The sequence below is a fragment of the Carettochelys insculpta genome, chromosome 7, assembly GCF_033958435.1.
Source record: "Carettochelys insculpta isolate YL-2023 chromosome 7, ASM3395843v1, whole genome shotgun sequence".
NCBI classification, from domain to species: domain Eukaryota; kingdom Metazoa; phylum Chordata; order Testudines; family Carettochelyidae; genus Carettochelys; species Carettochelys insculpta.
In genome coordinates, this window is record NC_134143.1 from 64,787,605 (window position 1) to 64,811,855 (window position 24,251).

General features: G+C 38.8%; 1 protein-coding gene across 11 annotated transcripts in view; it reads right to left on the minus strand.

Moving 5' to 3' along the window:
* Window positions 1-24,251, minus strand: part of VTI1A (vesicle transport through interaction with t-SNAREs 1A) — a 369,140-nt gene that overhangs the window by 140,073 nt on the left and 204,816 nt on the right. For 9 of the 11 annotated variants that reach the window (XR_012646187.1, XR_012646188.1, XR_012646185.1 and 6 more), the window contains 2 exons: window positions 6,385-6,455; window positions 3,190-3,251 (listed from right to left, as the gene is read on the minus strand). Coding sequence is in view for 7 of the 11 variants with exons in the window: in XM_074999171.1 (XP_074855272.1) it covers window positions 3,190-3,251; window positions 6,385-6,455 (133 nt within the window). In the remaining 4 variants the exon portion in view is untranslated. Of the gene's footprint in view, window positions 1-3,178; window positions 3,252-6,384; window positions 6,456-24,251 lie in introns of all 11 variants that reach the window. The other 2 variants (XM_074999174.1, XM_074999173.1) reach the window with 1 other exon arrangement.

Consider the following 24,251-nt stretch of genomic DNA (forward strand, 5'->3'; position numbering starts at 1 on the left):
GGGTTAGAGCAGACAACTGGGATAAGGAATTCTCTCTCTGATTTGCCACTCGATTCACTGTGTCACTTAACTTGTGTCTATTTCAGTTCTCCATCTGTAAAACAGGGATAATGTTTACTCACCTTTACTGAGAGGTTCTATACAGCTGAAACATATTTACCATAATTTCGGAGCATAAATCGGCATTCAGGTTCACAAGCCTCTCTAAACATGTAACACCTTACTACATTTGACCATGTTAACAAAAGAGGTCAGTTGGCTTTTCCCAGTGAGAGAAATATAAGCAGTAACACTCAATACGTCATTTGTATAGCCACTAAGGCACAGTACAACTTCAAAGAGTATCAACAGATTCACACATGATAACAGCAAATACAGTATTCTAATTAACATATTTTCCATATGGGATGTGTGAATCAAGGCCCTCCAGCATTGCTCATTGTTGGTTCCAGCAATTAAATGTATGTCGGTGTGATATTTAGGGGAGTATACAGTATTAGGGCATACACATCTAATATAATGTATGCAGATACACATGCCACAGAACCGGAAGCGACCTCAGGAGATCATTAAGTCCAGTCCCCTAGCCTCTTGGCAGGGCCAAGCACCATCCCTTCTTTAATCTATTTGCCCCCGATCCCTCAATGACCCACTCAAGGACTGAGCTCACAATGCTGGGTTTAGCAGGCCAATGCTCAAACCACTGAGCTATTCTTCTCCGCAACTGCCAATGTATGGTAATTATTTTCCTATACCTGATGTTCTTTGCTTACTTCCTGTATTTATCCCTTGTGATTGCTCCTCTAGCGATTAAGCAACACTTGGAAGCTGCTGAAGCTGGCATAATACTAGACAGTTATGTCATCATACTCATAAGATATTACACCAGTCCTGAACACTACCTGGTTGCTGCTACTGTCCTCAACATATTTTCATTTCCTACTATATCTATGTTTATGCTCATCGGTATGAATTGCACAGATATACCCTATTTGCTTGGCCTAAGCCTTAACCTTTTAACCAGATGGGTGATTCAGTTAGGCTTTTTTATTTAAAAAAAAAGAAAAAAAAAAGAAAAACAAAAACAAAGGAAGAAAATACACTGCCCTTTTGACATACAAAAAACATGTCTTTTTGGTGTTTGACTACATAATCCATTTGTCAGAAAACAGAGCCTCGAGTATATTTCACAAAGGTCACATTTTTCATTTGGTTTATGGAACACTTATAAACTAGGACTCCAAACTGTGATTCCCAAACACAAAACAATGTCAAAGGTTACAGCATATGTTTTTGTTCCAGCCTCTCCAAATTACTTGCAAATGTATTCAAACACAATATGAGCAGATACTTTATTTTATTGAAAATAACAGACTTCAGGGTCCTATAAAAAGAAGGCTGAGGTACATCAAGCATAAACATGGAAAAAAATACATTGGTTTAGAAACCCATAAATCCTTATTTGAATCTGCCAACCTGAAAGCCCAGTAAAGCCCAAAAAAACTATTTTTCCTAAATGCTATGTCTGATTAAGCTATACTATTAAATGACAGCTGAACTTTAACATTAATATGATATTATTTAAATAACTGCACGATTTTTTTACACGAAAAATGATGAATGATTTTTGGACAGCTCAACTGACATAAAGCTAGAAGTCCCTTTAATGAGATTTGACAAAATGGAGACATATGCAGAATATTTGTTACAGCTCATGTCGCAGGACCCTTCCTGGGGAGGCTATGGGTTCATTTTTATATTGTCTACAAGCACTGAAGCATCTCTTTCAATTGCCACTTCCTTTCTCCGTGGATTTTGAATTTAGCTTGTGTCATTTACATATTACTCTTAATCACAGAATTTTGTATGTTATGGTTCGGAGTTGGAAATGTGTGAAGTCTGTGAAACAGAAGCACAAAATGTAGTGATCTTAACCTTTATCAGTCGGGTATACTAGGAACTAAGAAAGCTACATGCTGAAGGAGACTCATGGAAAGATAAAGCTTGCACGGAAGAATAACTTATAAAATTATGTTTGTCAATATTTTCCAAGGCTAGTGATAAATCACTAACTTTGCCAAAACTTAGGGTTTTTTGAAGCAAACTGGTCTAAACAAATACACACTACAAAAAAGATTTTACATTATGAAGAGCAACTTATGAAGGGTCAACTCACATCGTCTTGCAGAATATTCTGTGAATAACCAGTTCCTTAAAAGTATAGTTTCTAGCATGTCCAATGCCACCAATAATCTCTCTTTTATGGAGTCAACAATAAGTTTTGAAACACAGACATCACTGTGCTAGAAGAGACCTGCTTTGCTCAACTGATACCTCTACGTTCAAGAATTCCATTGGCTAAAGCAAGCTTACTGGTAAAGGGACTGATTTAAATTCAAGGTGGCTGGAAATGACTGAACACCCTCCTCTGCCCTAAAATCCCAAGTAGTTTTTAGGATGTTGCAATTTTTTTCCCATCACACTTCACTTTAAATCGCAGGGATATAGTTCCATTATAAATTGCACCACATGGGAGAAGCATGCTCAAAACAAAATGTTTTAAAAGGGGGTTGTCTATAGTATGGTCCCACTGGAATGAATTATTTTAATTTATGTTTTGAGTGTAAATTTAAACTAACAGGTTAAAACAGTCACCTGTATAACCAGGAATAATGGGTGCTGTTGCTCCATTAATAAGCCTATTTTTAGAATAGGATAAAAACAACAAATGGTTTAGCTAACCTCTTATGCAATTGTTCTCAAGCATTTTAGGTGTGGAGTTCTCCGTCCCCCTCCCGCCCCCAACCCCCAGTGACACCTGGTTTAGCTGCTACAGCCATGGCCAAGAGAGACAGTTTTCACTCTTAACAACAGAGGCTCAAACACGAAGTTTCAGCTGTCCCAGCTTCAGTCCTGCCTGCTGAGAATTGGGTTCTGTTGGTGTTACACAATGGAAAACTATTTTACAGCCAAACTACATTCTTTTAATTTTTGCAAAACTCCTGTGGTAAAAATGTCCCTCTCGTGATTTTTCCTCAGTGAACACTCATGCCAACATCAACATTTAAAGTTTCAAAAGATTCTATGTTCTGGATTGTGAGGAAAAAACATGCAAGTTAGCCAAATACTGAGATATAACTAAAAGTAATAAAGCAGCTAGAGATGGAGATATCCCTACCTTGTCCTTACCTTCGCAACATTCCAGTTAGGATCCTGGAGCTCTTTCCCAAGTTTGCATCTGTTTCTCTAAGCTAAGGGGGGAAAAAGGGTTATATTAAAAAAAAGAGAAAAATCACATGCACTCCATTAACTACAAACAGCAGAGAGTTTTATTGTACATGAGTTTAATCTTCCTCAGTTATAGCTCACATCCAATTCTAGTAAAGCTTTGACATTTAAGCGTACATTTTTCTCTCCTTACATAAAGATGAAATCTGTGAAAGAGAGTCAACAGTGGATGTAACAAAGAGGAAGATTCTACATATAAAGATCAGAGAAATAAATGCATTACAGACTGGCGTGTGTGCATATGTGTGTGTAAACATGCCTACGAATGCTACTGGGAGTTAAATGAGGGTACCAAGGGGTGAGGAGGGGGATACCAAGGATTAGTTATTATTGTTTTGTTTGCATATTATTCTGTAAATTGTTCTCATGGATACTCTAAACAAAGCGATCTGAAGGAAAAACAGCATCACAGAACAATGTCATATTACTGTTCCAGTGGAAACTATATCTTTAAAATATTCCCATAGTGCTTCTACACAGCCAAGTTTCATCCATTTTGAATAGGAAAGTAAGAATTAATCTCAGTTTATAGCAGCTTGGATTGAAATGGATTGCAAACTACTAATACATGGCTGTATATGAGATTATATATAAAGTGCTTTAGCTCCACCTCTTAGGTGGAAGAAGGTAAGAGGTTTAACAGTACTCAGTAATGCTCTATATCCAGCTGAACTTTTCTAACTTGCTTATTATTGAACTTTATTGTAAACACTTCATTTTAGACAAATGTCATTTAAGAACAGTTTTCAGTACAACAAAAAGGAGGCTATAGAGTCAGTCATTCTTACTATTGCTCTGGCTGAATAAATATTTAAGTATTCATACCAAATGAAACAATTCAAACAGGAGAGACTAAGGGACCATTCACATTTCAAAATAAAGTCCAGTTTTTCAAACTGACTTTGAGAATCCAATTGAACAAATGTGATCTTGCACACCCCCACTAGGTGGCTGTGGTCAAGGCCACACATCCTCAGTGCTAGGTGTAGCATCAACTCAAGCAGTGATGCACTGCAGGTAGCTATCCCACAGTCCCTGCAGGAGATTGGATTACTGGGCTTAGCATCCCAATGCCTCAAGGGCTGACATTGTTGTGGGTGGTCATGGGTGCACATTGTCAGGCTCCCATGTCTGTGGATCAGAAACAGCTTTGTCCTGTGGCAAGCAGAAGGGTAGGAATAATTGACACTTCCCCATTCCACTCTGAATGAAAAGGCTGGACTTTGTCTCAGTGCTTTGTAACTAAGAACCATGATGTGACAGGGTATGTGCTTTGTACTGGGAAGGCCATGTCATGGATGCTTTATGATGGACAAGCTAAAAAATCTAGCCGATTCACCTTCTAGAAAACCAGATTAGTTTCGTATGATGCATGCAACTGAAAAACATACTTGTTGCAATTTTTAAAAAGCTCATTATAAAATCAGTTTTTTTTATCCAGGCCAGAGATGAACTATAAGCAGAATGTGTGCTTCCCAGTTGCTATTTATGATGTGCAATGATGGCCTCAAACACAGGGGCTTGGAAGGGGAGGATATTAGATTGTTCTCCCATCTTCCTTTCGTTATAAAAAAAGTTTTCGGATTTTTATTTTTAAATATCTATTCCTCACTGTGCTCTTTTTTTCTGGAGGATTTTGGCAAACTTCAGAGATAAAAATTCACTTATCTAGGGTAGTGATTCTTTGGTTGCCACTATCCAGGTTGCAACTGTTGGAAAATGTTTTGAGATCAGAAAGGGAAGATATACAAGTACAGAAGTCTTTTAAAAACAGTTTATTTTAAATAATGGGAAAAGGAAGAGAGAAGGTAATAGAAAGGGTGGTCAGACTGATGGAGGTGAGTGGTGTGGTGGGAATTAGTAAATCATCTTGTCCGTTTTACTGATAATTTTGGATTAATTCCCCAAACCCATTATTCTTCAGGCTTGGAAAATTAAGTGACTCTTGCAATGTGGTTTCCACCATTTTCTATGGTAACAAGTAAATCACACTCATGGGATGTGTTTCTGATATGCAAACTAAATCTTTAATCATTTCTAATATTTCTAGTTATGCCCCATATCAAACAAATTAATGCACTCCTCACCCTCTGTGGAGTTGACATTTTTCAAATACACAGAAACTATTATATCATCTTTAATGTTCAGCCAAGCTATGTACTCCTATCTGCGCATTTAACTCATTTAAACTTTAGTCAATATTTTCCCAATAATGAGGGTCTAAGAACTAAATGTTATATTCCAGTTCAGGGCAGTCATACCAGAGTCCCACAGAGTCCTACCATGCTCCATAACATGACACCTCTGCGTACGCAGTGCAAAGGTATTTACCACTGAGGGACAACAGACTTTATATTTAGTCTTTTAGACACGGGGATACACAGATGTGAGCTAAGGTTCAAATGGACTTCACTTCACAGACATATGATCTCATAAGGTTCTAACTGAAACCTGAAAGCAGTAACTAGGAGTCATATAATGGGACTGAGTATCAGTGTTCCCTCTAATGGGTGGAATAAATTTAGTTATGTGCACCAAGGCATGTAAGGATGTGCACCACCAATAGAAACACATGCTGCCAGCTGTGGGCACTCTACTAATCGGCTGGGTGGTACCTGAATCTATGCTGGACAGCCGCCCCTCTGCTCACAGGAAATACTGCTGAATACTAGGAATTTGAGGTCTTCCATTTCTGACCACAGGTCTTTGGATGGTTTATGATTAGCAGCTCACTGGTCAGCTTCCTGGGAAAATTTAATTCCCTCTTGACCTTGCTCCAGGAAGGAATAGGAAGAAAGAGGGAAAAAAAGTAAGGGCTTAAAAAAATTTCCAAGACAGATCAGGTCTGTTTGGGGCCAATCTCTTCTATAAAAATGAAGATGAATTGACTTCAGTGGGACTACTTGAGCTAGTCCATTTGTAGGATAAAATTCATAGACGACTTACTTTTTAATAAGTAACATAAGGACAGTCATTACATATCATGATATAACAGATGTCTTATTGAAGACTAATCAATTTGCTGGATTTATGCTTGTGCAGTGAACTTATTCACAGAGCACAAAACTCTACATCAATTTTTATCACCAAACTTACCCTTTCCCGAGAACGCTGGATCTTTTCTCGGTCTTGGCTCAGGTTTTCCAACATTTCCTGTCCAATCTGCTCTAAATGAAAAAAAAAATTTAAAAAAATGCAAATCATAAAAAATGCAAGCCCTCAGCACGTCAGGATAAATTCTAACAAATATATTTAAACAACAACAGCGCGGTACAACTGAAGATAGACTAATTGCTCTACCTGAATGAAAAGAAGAAATCACTAATGGGGTTTAAACATCTTAAATATCATACACTGTAGAGGTAACAATCAAACCAGAAGCTGTCACCTTGACAGTCTAATGAGATAGCTTCAGCTGGAGGGACTGACATTCACCTTTGGTCTACACGACAATAGTAAAAGGATTTCAGACTTGTTCTGAGGGGTGGAGTTCATACTTCTCACATGTTCTTAACCTGTCTCTCTCCCCTTCTGTTTCCCTTGTAGGGAAACATCAGGAAGTTTTTACTAAGAGGTTCACCTGAAACAGCTACTACCGTTATGCAAGTAAAAGAAAACAATACCACCCAGTATACAGAAGAGATTTCCATCTTCAGAGCTCTAGACAAGATTAATTAAGCCTCACTACATCCCCCTGAGGGAAGAAAGTAAGTTATATGATCCCCATTTTACAAATGGGGAAAGCAGGATATAGTAAGTCTGACACAAACAGAAGATTCTGACTTCAGTCTTTGCACATTCCTTTAGATTGGTCAGTCTACCTGTTCCAAAAAAGGACTAAGTATATTGCATATTTCTCTAAATAACAAACACACACTTTGCTATTGCTATGTTACTGAATTATAAATAAGCAAGATCTTGACATCTGAGTCTTACAATGCTAGAAAGATCCCGAGTCAGGAAAAAAATTAGTAATATATTAGCATAGCAATACTTAATTTTAGATAGGGACATTTTCAGTATATTATCCAACTTAAAGCTGCCTTAAACTTTTTTTTCCCCCTCCCTCAAAATACAAGGCAAAGAAATCCTGGGTTTTTTTGCTTAATAATTTCAGTGTGCAGTGATATATATTCTGTCATCTAAAGACCAAAAATATTTATTTCAGTTTATATTGCTGAGTCTGTTGCCAACTACAGTACAAGTAAGATAAATATTTCCTCAGATATCTGACCACAGATTGACATCCCTGTTATGCTATCTTGTCCCTGCTGGTTTGTTGCTCTTTACTTTTTGCTGTATATACAATGCCTCCCAAAGGTGAAATGTGGTAAGATATGTGGTTACTGAGTTAAAAAACCTGAAGGTGGAGCACAGTTATATTGATGGCAGAGTAGGAAAAGTAACTCAAAACTCAACTGAACATTTGTCCAATAATCTATTGGATGAAACTACTATATGCTTGTTTTCAATAACTATTAAAACAGTTAAAATATTGGAATACATAAAAAGATACAGATACGCACTATATATTTTAAGAAAAAATATCTTCTGTTAAAAAAGTAAAATGAAAAAAAAATCCAGCCAAATTATAGCAAATTACTGCCAGTGGGAAATATTTATTATTCAAAATTCATTGTGTGCACATGCACAAAAGAAAAAAAAAAAGAGCAGATTTTCTTGTTTTCTTTCACAGAAGGAAATAAAAAGTAGATTAGCTAAAATGGTCTGCTACTCCACAAACAAGACTCAAAAATATCTTTGTAGGATGTTGCTATCTTTATATACCAACTTTAAGAAAGTTATTGTATTTTTTTCCTGTAATAATGACACTTTCACACTTTTAACTTTGTCTAACCATCAACATAACAACAGCATCAACTGCAACAGAGGGTAATCCACCATCACTTTGACAAATAGTACATTTTCCTCTCATTGCTGATGACTGAAGACATCAATAAATAAGGAAGGCGAGCGTGTCAGCCAGAATATCACAAAATGAATTGGTGATATGATACTCAGGGATTAAACCTTCAGCCACGAAGTTCAAACTGGCAGAGGGGTGTGAGAGCTGAGACAGCTGCATTTCTTTTCCAACAATCTCCACTGATACATAATTGGATGGATCATCAATTTTACAGGAGTAGGTTTACTGTACATGCACCGTATGTGATGATCTTTGGATGATTTTGGGCAAAAATAACAGCATAAATTGAAAGACGAGATCTAATAGAGGTGACGCTAGAATTCTAGCTACTAGTTTGAGCATCATAAATTGAACCCTTGATGTAAAGGTCCTACAGCATTGCTCTCCCACTCTCAGAACATTCACTAAAATCAGCGAAATTTCCGTAGATGGAAGATCAACAGAGTCAAATCAAAGATGTTTAAAAAATAAAAAAAAAGTGGAGAAATGCACATAGGTAAATGATGTAAGGCATATCTTCACTTCATGCCAAGATTGCAGGATTTCCACAGGCAGGTGAGCAACAGAGTTAAGCTCTCAAACAAAACAATTCTGATATACACAAACAAAACACTCTGATATAATTGCTGTGTGGCTTGCTATTACGTTGCATCACATTCCTCATGTCCCTGATGTTTTCCTGTCAGTTCAAACCTTTACAAATCTAAGTAGTAAATGTATGCATTTAATCCAGGATTGTGTCTTAGATTCTTTCAGACTATTTACATTGTTGAACCAGTTACTAAGCTACAACAAGGACACAGAGTAACCAGTAATATAAGGTATGTTGCTCGGATGCAGGCAAACAGGACCAAGATGAGAACCAAAGAAGTGTCAGATATTGTAAATGTACTGTATTCATGAAGTCTTATGTTAAGTCTACAAGCTCATTCAATCAAACTATTTTTGGCAGGTGCTGGATGCACATCAGGGTACAGATGCAGTGCCAGAAGGCTGATTTCAAAAACCGATCCATAGGTGTTGCCGTAACACAAACAAATCATTATGTTAAAATTAAGCCAGTATAATCTATACACTTATTGACATAAGGTAAGAACACACATTACAGCGTAGCTTAAGAATGGGTTAATGAACAATCAGAAGAAAAGACAATCCAGCTCAAACATAAATTCATCACTGAGCATCAACATTCAAAGTGTCAGGTTTAGCAGGCCAAAATTTTATTTTGCCTTGAAGCTGTTAAAATCAGGTGGGGGAAACCAACTACTTCATCAATAAGCAATTTGACAGTACCACTATTTTGTGGGGGTCTTCTCAAATGATGTTTAGTTCGCTATGGGCAGGTTGTGCAAGCAAAAGATGATAATGCCACTTCCCAAACTTTCGCAAATGATCAGATGCATAAATAACGATGCTTTGATATAATACAGTTGACGTAAGTTGAAGCTGTGAAGTGAATTGTAATGGTTGTGGTAGTCCCCTTCAAAAATAGGGGTAGGAATCACCTTACCAAATATAGACAAGAAAAGTTTGGAGGAAAAGTATTGTTACTTACAAGGATATTGAAAAAATGGAAAGCAAAAAATAAAAATGGAAAAACATAAAAAAAGTTATCTGAAAGCATCCCTCAAAAATGAATCTATATTGCAAGTTTAATATTTTTTCCCCGATGAAGTCTATTTTCTTTTTCATGCAAAAAGAAAATCCAAGAATTCTTCCATGGAATTTATAAAATGCATATTTATTTATCCAGCAGACTGGAAAAAGGCTCATTCACAGCTATACTGGTCTCTTGGGTAAATACATTAGTCATTCTTTAAAAATGTGGATTATTGACTTGAATGATTAGACAGGCTTTTTCAAAATCAGTCTAGCCTAGAAGGTAAATAAATGTTTAAGTGGTTTGAAACCAAAGAAAACATGCAAACAAAAATTGTGTGATGCGCCTGATGCATGTATTACATCAGCATTAAAAAGAACAAAACAAGCTGGAAAGGACATCAATTACTGCAGTTTCATATGTGTGAACTCACAAGAGAGAGAGAGAGATGTACTTACCTATGACTTGCACACATTTTCCCAGGACACATTTTACACACAATTGAAAGCTCAGAGCAACTCTTAAATCATCTATTTTTTAAACCTTGCTAAAATGGAGATCAATAATACCAGACAACGTAAATTTTAAACTGCATCTTTCATCTGAAAATGTCACCATTGTGTGCGGTATATTCATGTACCTATCAGTAAAATGCAGCACACGTCTGGATGTGGTAAGAAAGGGTTGAAGAGCAGCATGACCAAAATATGGGGAGAATACTAGGGAGGCTTTAATACACTTTTACATTTGTGTTATACACACAGTACATATACACACTAGACATACAGAAGTGAGAGAGGGAGACAGACCAACTGACCACAGAATGGGAAGTAGAGATAATGTCAAAAAATTAAGATGACAGTGAGCACTGAGAGGTAGAAAAGCTGCCACCTACTGTGGAAGAAAGGAGATAGTAGAGTGGGGAAGACTAAGACCCCATTTGAGGAAAGCACCTAAGCATGTAGCCTTCTTAAATAAGAAATAGTTCTGGAATCAGGACCTAACAACAGCACACGTCAAGTTTGTGAAAGTTCCCTGAAAGAAGGATGTATTTGCAGGGGGTATTGAAATGGACAAAAATCCAGTTAGGAACTTTGACTATGGAGGCATTTTCTTTCAAGGTCTGTGTACTAGTATACAGTAGGGTCTCAACATTTTTGAACTTAAGGCTTGAAAATTCAATTATTTGCCGGTGGCCACTGCTTCCCCGGGGCTGGGAGCGCTGGTGGCTGCTGCTTTCCCAGGGCTCCAGGGCAGGCCGCCATATTCAAGAAATTCAACACGGAACCCTTGTGAATGTTGAGATGCTACAGTACTGTTCTTTTCAGACTAGAAAGTCCAGAATACCCTATCAACAAAGGCACAGAAAACGGCCTTGAAGCAGAACAGAGGCAGCAATCTCAGGGAATCAGGAGTTGGATGGAGCAAAACCCCAACGATGGTTCCTCTAAGGGTATGGGATCAGGACTCCCTTCTTTTTTTCAACTGGGATCAGCTTTCCCTGAAGTAGGGCTGCATACACAATGCCTTCTCCATCAGAACAAGAAAAACACTGGTGAAAGCGGAAAGCCAGAAAGCTAAATTCTCCACGACACAGACATAACAAGTGACCCTGTGTAGAGCAGTGACGAGTTCCATGTGTTTGCCAGAAGAGCCAGAGGTAAGTATGAACAGTTAGATTGCAGTTTTGGGGGCATGCAACCAGCCCCAAATGGAGGATGGGACTAATAAGAAAGGTCGTGGGAGACTTGCAAGAGGCACTGAAGAGAGAGAACAGAGGGAAGTTGCTGCAAGGGATTGCTCAGGTGGTGATGGCTTTTTTCCAGTACAGCTGTCACATTTTGGTCAGGTTAAAATTTGGAGCATGTGGACTCTGGGGCTACGTCTACACTACAGCGATCTTTTGACACAAGTTACTGTTGGAAGAGACCTTCTGGCAACACTTCTGTCGACAGATCATGTCCAGACTGCAAAGTGGACTGAAAGAGCAATCTGCTCTGTCGACACAGAACAGCCAGACTGCCTGGCAACTCTCTCGGAGTATTTACACACCTTTTTTGTGGACGGGGCATTGTTCCTCACTGCAAATATTTTTGGCAGAGTGCCATATTTTGTTGACATACTGTCTCCACAATGCATTTTGTGTGTAGATGCTCCACGAGTTTTATTGACAAAACTACGGTTTTGTCAACAAAACTCTTTAGATGTAGCCTGGGAGGTAAAAACATCAATAAGAATTTCTGCAAAGTCACAACTTTCTGTAAAATATTGTATGTGAGCAGTTTTTCAGAGGTGACAGCAAGCAGTTTTACAGGCTTGGAAAATATATGGTAAGAGGCAAGAGTTCGGGATTGACTGAAAAGCTTAGGTGCCTGACAGCAGAAAGAGAATAAGGGAAGTTCTGGCATAATGTTTAGGTATGGTTAGGTAAGGGGTAGGTTACAAGTTTGCAGATGATATATATTTCGTTGTAAGAAATAATATGTTTAGAACCAGAGGGATTTTGATCTGTAGGGTACTGGATAATGAACACAGGTTATAGTTTAAAAAAAAATTATCCCGTAGGTAATGACTATAAGACAACAGAGAGAGAGAGAGATTACTATAAAGGAATGTGACACAGTGAAATGAGAAAGTTATTGTATTCAAATATTTAAGTATATTCAGTAAAGTGTATGTGGAAGGGTAAATATATTAAAATAGTACAAAATCAGAATAATTGTTATTATATACACAACAGGGCACCAGTTAGATTATATCTTATAAAGGACACCTTTGACATGCTAAAAAAAGAATAACCAAAATATGTTGTGATTCCATAACTTCAACTACAAAATCGGATAAAACAAGCTGTCTGGCTGATCCCTCTGTGAAAGCAAAAACAAACAAACAAACAAACAAACAAAAGAATCCCAACCCTTAAAAATGCAAACATCTTTAAAATAAAAATGTTACCATGAACAATTATGAAAGATCATAATATCCTCTTTATCGGCCAGCAGCAAAAGCCAGAGACCAAGGAAACCAAAAGTTCAGACTTAGTGCAAAAGATAACAAATATGGAAAAAATGGTATTTGAGAAAGAGGCATACATCAGTACACCGATAGGGAGAGAACTGTAACAGGGTAAAACCAACTCTTCCTCTCGTCCCCTTTCCTGGAATAGGGAATCATATGAATGAGAAGTAATAGGAAATGGCAGGGGAGGTTGAAGAGTGATGACATGAGACAGGCTCAGTAACTTCACCCGTAGTAGCCTCTTCTTTTGCTAGGGCTTCTTACCTTTTTAAAAATTCTAACCTACATCAATCTACTGGCATAAAAGAACCTATCTTCCACTAGCTGATAATTTTTTTCTGTCTACTTCCATCACACATCTATTTTAGCTCGCTTGCTAACAGCCTTGCGGCATTGTTCACAGGAGGTGGCCGGCTTTGATTCTACTGAGGGCTTATGTAGACTGAAGTCCAACCATTGTTCTAGCTATATGCTAGTTCAGTAATACTCATCCGCACCAAAATCCACCCTTCAAATTTTCTCCTCCCTTCTTGCAGCAACCGTTAAGAAAAATACCTCACTCACGGCAGTAAGACAACTAAATATCCTGCTTCCCCCGCATTCACATTCTCTAACTTAAGGGACGCTGGAATGAAGCCATGATTTTTTGCCTTATTTTTATTTTCTGTTTTTCTTATGAGAAGAGACTGACCCCACTATGTTAGAAACCCGAGTCCTCTATACAGACAACCGGTAAAGTACAGGTTGCGCACGCTGCTCTATTAAGGTACCTTCTCAACTGCTTTATCTCTTGGGCTGAAATGGCAGCTGGTTCAATCTTGACCTCTCCACTGAGACTGCCTAAAAGGTGCAAAACCATCACGAACTTGATCATGTTTAGTCTGAGCTGAGGAAATGGACCAAGACTATCTCCTAATTTCAGCCACATCCCTAGGCAGCCTGGAGATGACAATGAATTTTTGTTACACCTAACCCGCGAAGAACTGAAACTGGTAAATGAAGGGAAAGGGCTCCACATTTCTGTCTTCACAACTTCCTCTTAAGCAACAGGAAATGCAAGCAACTACTCTGGACCCGGCTGAACTGATGCCTGCAAAGATCAAAACTAGGTATGACTGGAAAGAAGGTGACCCCATGCCAATTCCTGCATCTGGCAGCTTGAGGCTCTGAAAATAAGGCTGGTTCAGCCTCTGCAACTCAGTTATCTTCAATACAATAAACAGAACGAAGGCACATAAAATTTAATGCAAAATAGCATAGGCCCGGTAGGCCCCACTGGCTAGCAGAAACCAAAGTCTGTTACCCTTCTGAAAGGTCAAAAGCATCTTGGAAAGACAGGATGTATTTTAAAGTTAGAGAGTAGGAGAGAGAGCTTTTTAATGCATACACATATAGACAAACTTGCTAGTTGTTGGTTTGTAAACAACATGACCCATGAGAATTAGTGCTTCTGGTATCTGGTCCATATTGGTATTCATCATGAGCTTTTTTATTATTAAAGGAGCAAATTATGAGGTTCAATATTAAGAACTGGTCTTCTCTGAGTGGTCCCCTTTTTGTATAGTGGAAGAGTCAAGAAAAATACCTCATTTTATTCAAGGCCTTGAGGGGAAAAAAGCTAATCAAAACAAATCGAAATTTAGATATCAAGATATTTGGGTTTATTCAGATTTTTCTTCATAGGGAAACAATCAAGATTTATCCTGAAATAAACTAAATCTATGAGAAAGTCAGAAATTCCGTGAACACAAATAAGCATTCACTGTAGGCTTGATGTTTACTACTTCCATAGGTAAACAGAGCTTTTTAATGGGACTTTTACATTTAATGTGTGTTGCTGACAACTATAAGGATACTGTATTTTCTGCTGTGCCCATATTCATATTTAAACAAAAAAGAAAAGGTTCTGGATGTTAGGAAAAAAAAGGATTAATTAATCACATCATAAATAATTATTATAAATTATGTTTTAAACAACAAAAAGTGGTGACATTTATTTTGTGCAAAAATAAAGCTGAAGACTACATGCAATAAAAAGGAAAATTAAACAAAAACTTCTCTTGAATACTGGAGAGACCACTAGGCAAGTGAACAGCTCCATAACCTAGGAGGCTAGCTTCCATGAACTCACTCTTTGAATACGAATTAGAAGCGCGTAATCGCAGCATATTTATGAGGCCTTTTGCCGGGTCCTTTTCTCCTGTGAATGCTGTATTATTCATTGCATGTGCCCTGACCCCCGTGCGCTCCTGTTCTGACAAATCATACTTGATTAAGACAAATCTTTATTAGTTAGCTAGTCAACTTCCCCATTTATCATTTGCAAATCCCATTCTCCTTTTTGGGTACAGTAGAAGTGGCTGAAACCATTTGCCCCCATATAATAATGAAATGCTTGTTACTGACAATAAGTGCAAACAAAAGCCCAGGAGCCAGTAACAGACAAAACAAAGATTTAATAGGTATAAATTACAAACATGACAAAACACTAACACAACCTCATATGTTAGCAGGGCTGAAGAAAATGTTTATTAGCTAATCCTTTCAACAGATTTCCCACTTCCCTTACCTACTGAAATCTTTCTTGAAAACAAAGTGCCATACATACAAACTAGATTGCAAAGTTAGTGTCTCAAAGTACTGAGTTTTTTCTTTTAAAGACTACTCAGTAGAAGAGATTTTTACCAAAAGAAGAGAAAAATCTTTTTTTAAAGTGGATATATGAGACGAGGCAAAAGGAATTCAAAATTATTCAGGAATTTTGGGTTACATATGAAAATGTAAGTGAGAAATTTTAAAAACTTCAGCAAAATATGAGTGATTCTGCATGCATTTTAAACCTGGAAACCAGCTGTACGTCTAATGCGTGCAATTCAATTAATGAAACTTGCTTTTGCTCAGAAATCTATAGGATGTCCCTTCCACCCATCAACCCTGTGTGTTTAGAAACGTGATGGATGGATGGATGGAAGAGATCCACAATGTGTGGTGACCTCACATTTGGGGTGCCCCTCTGGTCATTCTGCACACGTGCCCCACCACAGAGTGGGAAAAGAGCAGGGCAGTAGCAGCAGAGGTGGATCCTCAGGCCCCCGTTGGCTCCAGCTTGAAACAACTTGTGCAGCTACAGTGAGTGATCTCGTGGGGTCGGTGGAGCGGGAGCCACGGGTGTCCTGTGGCAATTGGTTACATTTATTTTGGACACCATGTGATAGCTGGTGCGGGAATTAGGCTGCTACAACAGAACTGTGGAGATGTAGGTTCAATTTTCAGCTCTTTCACAGATTTCCAGTTTGGGTGAGCCAGTAAACCTCTGTTTCCTCAGTTTCCCATCAGTGACATGGGGATAAAAGTACTGCCCTACCTCACAGGAGTGTTGTGAGGATAAATACATTACAAAATTGGGAGATGCTCAGATACTATGGTAAGAGGAACCAAACAAATCCAAGGTAAAGAGAGATGTATCATTACATCAGGGATTCAGTACAAGCAGTTGATGAATAATCAGTCTATAAATCAGCAAGTACTACTAGTGATTTCAGTAGGACTACCATATCTGAGGACTGCACAACTGCTGTCCTATACATATCCATATTCTTCTGGGACTTTTTCAAAGTTTATTTATTCCGTGAATGGATAAAGATCTCATGTTTTCACAACAAAACCCTATTTTTCTATGAAACTACATTTAAAACACTAGAGTCTAATTGATTAGTACCATAAAACCATCACACAACTTTGCATTTAGAGTGAAATTTATCCCAGCATGCACACCAGTCCACTACTTACAAAGTACAGGTCTAATGACATCTCACTCAAAACATTGTTTTCTATCTCTATTCAGAGTCTAAACTTCACCACAAGTAACTTTCATTGTTTAGTCCTACAAAGTCAAAACTGCTATGGGAGAGGATGCTGACACCTGGCTCTTCTTACATATCAGCTGAATGTTAGCTAAAATCCAAATGCAGGGACATTCTGTCCTCAGCAGCCCTCATAAAAACACATTGAAGACAGCTAGTTACTTCAGTACACCCATCTAAACAAAGTGGAGTTACAGATGTGTACCTAACGGTGGACTAAAGGATTCACTAAATCTTAATTAGGGGGAATAATATGAGAAAGAAAGAAGGCAGTTTGAGCCAAAGATACGAGTTGGGTTGGTAGAGCTGGACTTTAGAGGGGAAAAATGATCTCCTTTACTGATCACATTTGTTATGGAAAACATTCAGATGCATTCAATCCCATAATGCAGCAATGTCTGGACCATATAGAGAACCCAGGTCTGCGTCTGCACTACGAGAAAATCAATTTTATTAAAATCCATTTCTTAACACTGGGTTTTAACCATTTGATTTTGAGCACCTTCACCTTCCCACATGCTCCCCACAAAATCGACTTACTGCTGCCACGCACACAAGTAGCTTAAATTGAGCTTAAATAGAGTGCTGCTGCACTGCATTGTGCAAACCTATCCCACAGTTCCCTGAGCCCCGTTGCATCCTGGCCCCACAAGTAGATGTGGGTATATGACACTGTCTTCTCACATTTCATTGCCCTCTTTCCCCTGCCATGTTCAGTATGTTTAAGTAGACATGGCTGTTACACTGAAACTCAAATGAATCATCAGTAATGGGCTAGGGCGGCTAAAAGATGGTGCATAGTTGACAGCCACGAAAATTGTGACTGCTCACGGAGGCCCTTTCAGGACATGAATCTGGACATAGATTACCTACCAAAAAAGAACCTTATGTCCAAATTGACATGGTGGTTACACTGAAACTCGAATGATTCATCAGGCTAAAAGACCCCAGACTATAGGCAGGTTTGCACATGGAAAACAAGACACTTAAGACATGAATATTCCCTGCTGCAACCCTTACTTGGACAACTGTGATAACTGTATAGCTAATACATTGCCTTCATTGAGACATGTATGGCTTGGGGTGTCTACAAGATCCCTGGCTACAGCCACGCCCTGAAAATCATGACCACCAAGGAAGATGTTTCCCTAGGTGGCTAAAAGAGCCCTGGCTACAGCCCACCCCCAAAAATTGTGACCACGGAGGGAGACGTCCCTTGGGTGGCTAAAAGAGCCTCAGCTACAGCCAACTCCTTGAAAATCGTGATTGCCAAGGGAGACATCCCCTGGGTGGCTACAAGACCTCCAGCTATAGCCAGCCCCCAAAAATTGTGACCACCCCACTGCACACCTTGCGCAGCACGTCCTTTTATTGGATCAGGGTCAAGCCACTTGATGTGGCTGGTGAGGGAATGTTCCAGATTGTGTGGTGCCTCCGGGGAGGAAGGAATGGAAGGCACGTGGGGGTCAGGACAACATGTAAACAGCTGAAAAGAAGTTTCTAGCACTACCAGACAAGCACGACCCCCTCCCACAGCCTAGCTGACACATGGGATGGGGGGGCCAGCGGCTGTCACCAGGCAGTGAGGAAAAGCCACTTAGTAGAGGTATACACAGAAGCACAGACCACTCAGCTGCGCTCCTAGCAAAGAAAAAGAAAAATGATTTTTCAGCCTCTCACGACGCTATAACCACGGGCTTGCAGGTGCCAAATTTTGACAGTCCATTTGCCAAATTCCTATATACTTGAGAGCAGTGGAGACGTAAAAGGCCAGAGTGGAGGACTGTGGTGCATTGTGAGGCACATACAGAACATCTGTGGAGGCTAATGAATTTGATTTAAAGACATGCCACAGCCTCACTACCCTTCATTCGGAATTTTAAATTAGAACTGAACGCTACACCCATCGGGTAACTATGATTTTAGGATTTCGATATCATGTCGGTTTTAGTGGTCCATAAACTGAGCTAATGGAATTTACAGTGAGGACAGGCACTGGGAAAAATCGGGCTAACTGACTTAAAATCCATTTAATCTCGCAGTGTAGATGCAGCCCAGCACTGCAGATTCCCACTCCTAGACTCAAAGCAAGAGAACATACTGCCTTCAACTGGGAACAATCAAGTTAGTTACAAGTCCTCTGAATATGGTAAGCTACCTAGACAGATGATTAGTGAAATTTTGGCTATTCACATCTTCAGCAGAATTTTCTAAACCTGTCCTAAACAGAGTTTTGAGGAATTAATTTCAGTATTGTGATTAAATCACAGGCCTAGGGAGCCAGGCAGACTACTGGTGGCTTTACCATTACTTTGCAGTGTGACCACGAGAGTAAAATATGGAACTTATCTATGCCTCGTTTTCAAAGTCTATAAAATGGGCATGAAGGTGAAACAATGAACTCATTACTTGCAACAGGAGCTAAGTTTTATAATTTAGCTATTGATATGCTTATTTTACTCTAGAAAGGCATAAAGCATAATGCCAGTGTAAAATTTGTTTCTTGCTTACATATTTTCCACACAATAAATTTTAACGTGGAATAGGTTTTTAGCTGAAAAAAAGGGTAAGATTTTAAAACAAAAAATAAGTAGCATGTTTTTATCAATTGTAGCACCTCACTTTATTTTAAAAAAATTACCAAACTACTTGCTCACCACAAAATATAATTATGCAATTATCATTAAATTGGTAAATCATTGCAGCCTGACATTTTAATATAAACACCCCATTTCCAAACACAACTTTGCTTTAAATTTTCAAAATGTGTTAAACTGATGTCAGTGTCTCTGTAATTTCATAGTTTAAAAACAGTTAGAAATATAATGACTACACTACACTTGATTAAAGCATTTACAACTCTAATCAAAAACTGACAGCAAGATCAAAGATGTTAACTTAAATCTCTCTTCTAATTATGTTTAAAATGCCACACCTCAGGCCTGTCTCTCCTCTTCTTTTTCAAACCAAATTCTGTTTAAGAAAGATCTAACACTTCTTAACAGTTCATTATCCAATAAAACTATTCAAAGCTTAAAAGCAATCTACACAATTAGGCAGGACCTCAGGGAGTCCATCGGTAGTCTTTATTACAGGGCTTCATATTAAAACACCTTAATTATATTTGTCAAATGGATTTCATTAAAACCCATCGTCACTTTAATTTTCATATTTTGACAGTGCTGGCATAGGCATTATTACCACCTGCCAAGCTAGGAACCACAGCAAAATTATCAAATTCCTTCAAATACTAAGCACTTTCCTTTTATACCTGAATGATGATTCCCTCCAGTTTGGTCAACGTACCCTAATTAAGAGGAATACTTAATACTGCACAACACACACACACAAACTACATGTACAATGTGTGTGTTGCAGGCGTGTAAATAGAAACCTGTATGAATACTTGGTTGCCAGCAGCACTTTATACAAAGACAAGATACACACACACTGATGTGCCTGTGAATAATAAAGACAAGACATCAAACGGAATGCACTATTATTTAATCAAACGACAACCATCATGACTTGAAAGCAGAGGATATTTTAACTACTTTTTGTTGTACAGTCAGATTCAACACAAATGATGTGGGTTTGTGGTCATCCACTGTAACCTCAGTTTTACTTTAGATAATATGATTCATTTACTGCACCAGCTGTGCAAACATTTAATAAAAAAAGACATTTTATCCTACCTACATACTGATAAACAAGAGTGCAAGTGTGTCATGTTAATGCTATACTTCTAATGCAGTTTTTATACATCTATCTTTAGTGTTTTATGTAACACTCATCACTGCAGTAACTAAGCAATTGGTTATACTTGACAATTACTGGTAGTACACAAACTTGGCACTGGTACCTAGATAAATAGACACCTTGGGCTACTGTCATATGTGATGCACAAGGAAGTTCACTTTTTGTTGCAGACAACAGCAATTCACTAGTCTTTTTACTTAAATATACTGAGTGAAATAGTGAAACTCATTCCTGATGTAATTTTCTGTGGCTTCAACCAATAGACATTAGGGACCATTTTGGACAATGATAGATAATAGGATGCAGATTGGAAGTGGGAAAAGAACAGAACATTTTCCTTTCTTCGTAGAATCTTAGAAAGAAATTAGAAATAAAGAGGTTTCTGCCATACTTGTAACAAAATTTGCTACTTTGTACAAAGATCTGATGACTAATGACCTCCTGGTGTTATGAATATTTTAAGACTTAATAAATGTTCTTGGATTATGGTATTTTTATAGAAGCAGTTTAAAGTGACATCTAGCTCTTTCTTCCCCCCAACTTAAAAAAAAATATTTTACTTAGAGGTTTTATTAATATAACATGATAGCCGGGACAACATGAGCACACATCATAGAAGATAGCAATGTTACAAGTATTAACACAGGAAATGCTGATAGCACTTTTGACTGCATCTATACTATTATAAAAGGAAAGGCATCCGTCTGTCTGTCTGTCCATCCCAGCCCAGCTGGGTCCACAGGGCTGGAACTGCTGACGGAATTCCATGTCCCAGATGGCTCCTGGTCACGGGGCTGCCAGGGTTCCCCTGGCCTCAGCTGGATCCCCAGGGCTGGAGGTGCTGGCAGAGATCCATGCTTCCATCGGTTCCCAGCCCCTAGGTCTGGAGCCGTCAGCCTTCACCCTGGAGATGCCGTGGGAGTTCCACACTCCTGCTGGCTCCTAGCCCCAGAGATTCCAGTAGAGCTCTGCGCCCTGCCAGCTCGCTGCTTCAGCTGGATCCTCGGGGCTGGAGCTGTCAGCGAGCTCCAAGCTTACTAACCACCACAAAGGGGCGGGCCATGCTAGTAAAAATAAACAGCATAGTGAGAGGAACACATGGAGCTAGCAGAACTGGTTCCATCTCTGCCACAGATTTCCTTGGGCATGTCACTTATTTTCTGGGCCCATTGTCTCTTTTTCTCTCACCTGGATCAAACGTAAGGTACTTATTTTCACTACAAGGCCCTTCACGGCACAGTCCTAATCTCTTCTTCACTATTTAGATGTGACTGCTCATCACTGTGATCTTCCACAGTGGCATCTTCAAGAGTAACACATTTGTTAGGGAATAAGCTTTCAGGAGAAACAACTCATTTCCTCAGATATCCAAAGCAGCTCACTTCCTCAGATGTCGGATGTCTGTCCCCAGCTCAAGGAACGAGGGCAGGGTGGGATGGACAGATAGATGGATGCCTGTCCTTTTACAATAGTATAGATGCAGTCCATCTGGAGCTCAGTAGAGCACTCAAACTATTACCACAGGATAGCCAGAGAGGGCCCCTCACTCTTTTCTGTATAGAAGACTAAATCATGCAGGGGAGGACAGGCAGAATGTCAAATCAAGCAAAGTACTCCAGGGCACAATAAAGGACTCTTTCCAGCTTTCTTATACAGATAATGTCAAAGACTCTATTAAGTCTACTATAGATGTTTCCATTGCTACTGGCTTTACATTGAATGCACTCCAATTCTGTCCTGATGGGCAGCAGTAACAGCAAAACAGAAGGTGAAGAACGATTATCAGGAAAAACAGAAAAGTTTTATTTGGTAGTTGTAGCCTAGCTATTGTTCTGTTGGGTTGTTTTTCCAATGGCAATCATTTACATCTGAGATGTATTTGATAACTGTTATGAGTCATCATCATCATCAGCAACTATGGGCTCAGTGCCCGTTGGTGTTCGATGCCTCCCTCACTATTTCCTTCCATCTTTCCCTGTCCAGTGCGGAGTGACTTAGTTTCTGTAGATTAGGTTCGCACCAATCTAGTATATTGTCTACCCATTCTCTGTGGGGTCTGCCTCTCTAATTCAACCTGTCCATTGTGTCAAATAGGGTCTTGACTTTATACTTGTTCATTCTGCAGATGTGCCTGAAGAGCTGGAACTTCTGTTGTATAACCTTCTTCAGTAAGGTCTCTTTCAGCTGTATCTTCCTGTAATATTCCTCATTGTGACCTTCTGCAACTATCCTATTCTCAGGATCTTTCTGTAACAACTCCTCTTGAATGCCAATATCCTTCTCTTCAAGGCTTTCGTTATCATCCATGTCTCACATCCGTACAACAAGCTGGTGAATACACAAGTTTGCAAGGCAGCCAGCTTTGTTCCTAAGCTAGTCACTTTGCTTTTTCAGATCTGATCCATCACCTTCAAACTCAATATTGCTTTTGCTATTCTACTTGCTTTTTCCTTCTGACAGTCTAGGTCATATGTTTTGTTTCTCCCCAGTACATGAACTTCTCTACATTCTCTAGTTCGATCCCATCTACACTCATCTGCCTTCCTATTTCCTTATCTCCAAATACCATTGTCTTTGCATATCGCTTCGGTATCTCTCCATCTCCTTTTGAAGCAGCTCTAGCTTTCCAGCTGCCCACAGTGTTCACATGGTCCGTGATCCAACTGATAGCATATGTGTTAGTTTTAACTTTCTTTCGGTAGTCAACTTTTCAATCCAACCCTGTTGCTCCATTGGTATCATGGACCTTGTTATCTGGGCAACATCTGAGCCAGCATCTTTTATTAGTTAGTCATACTGGCATCAGATTTCATTCATATTCTTGTTTTAAAGATCAATGCATTGACACTCATCTGACCTACCCTCCTCCTCTATCCAGGCTTGGGACTGGAATGGAACCGCTAGAGGCTTCATGGTAGAGTCTGTTTATGAGCTGTTTGATTTATTGTATAAAAAAGGAGCCCCAGCTCTAAAAGGTATTGATTACACAAGTTCCTCTTCTGACACTTTGAGCTTGTCTACATATACTGTGGTTCTCCTATAGTGCCAAGTGTGAAGATGCTACCTATGGGAACGGAAGAGCTTCTCCTGTTGGGCTAGATACTCCACTTCCTGGAGAGTCTGTACCTGTGTCAACAGGAGAACCCTTCCCATTGATGTAACGCTGCCTACATCAGGGTTAGTTGGATGTGATGATTTTCCAGACTACAGAACAAGGTTGTTAGGATGACATAAATCTGCAAGGTAGACTACATTTAGTTTAATAAACTGCATGGCTTAGAATGTTTTAGGGGATTAAGCACAGGTGTGGGAACCAGAAACAAAAAGGTAGGCAACTTTTTTTCAATAAGTATTATTTTCATCCAACAATGGAATTTCAATGACAAAATTTTCCACAGAAAACTGTGACTTTTTTCATTGTCCAAATAAAAAGAAACAAAATCAATTTAAAAAATCAATCACGATTCTTATTTTTGTTTTGAAATGGGGTAGGAGAAGGTCACAATCTCACATTTATTTCCTTAAAAATGCCACTAGAAAAAAAAATAAAGAAAATGTCTACTGTGCTTTGATCTCTACTCACTATGTCACATCCACAAAGGAAAGGAGGAAATTACAAGAGTGAGATATATCCCGCTAAAAGGAAAAAAGACTTTAAAAATATTATATAAATTTTTTCTAAAAATACAGTGATCCAACTAACATTTGAAGATTAATGTATTAGTTTGGAGAATAATGAACATTCACTTTGGGGGCCTGAACAGACAGATATTTGAAAAAATCAATGTAAAGCCTA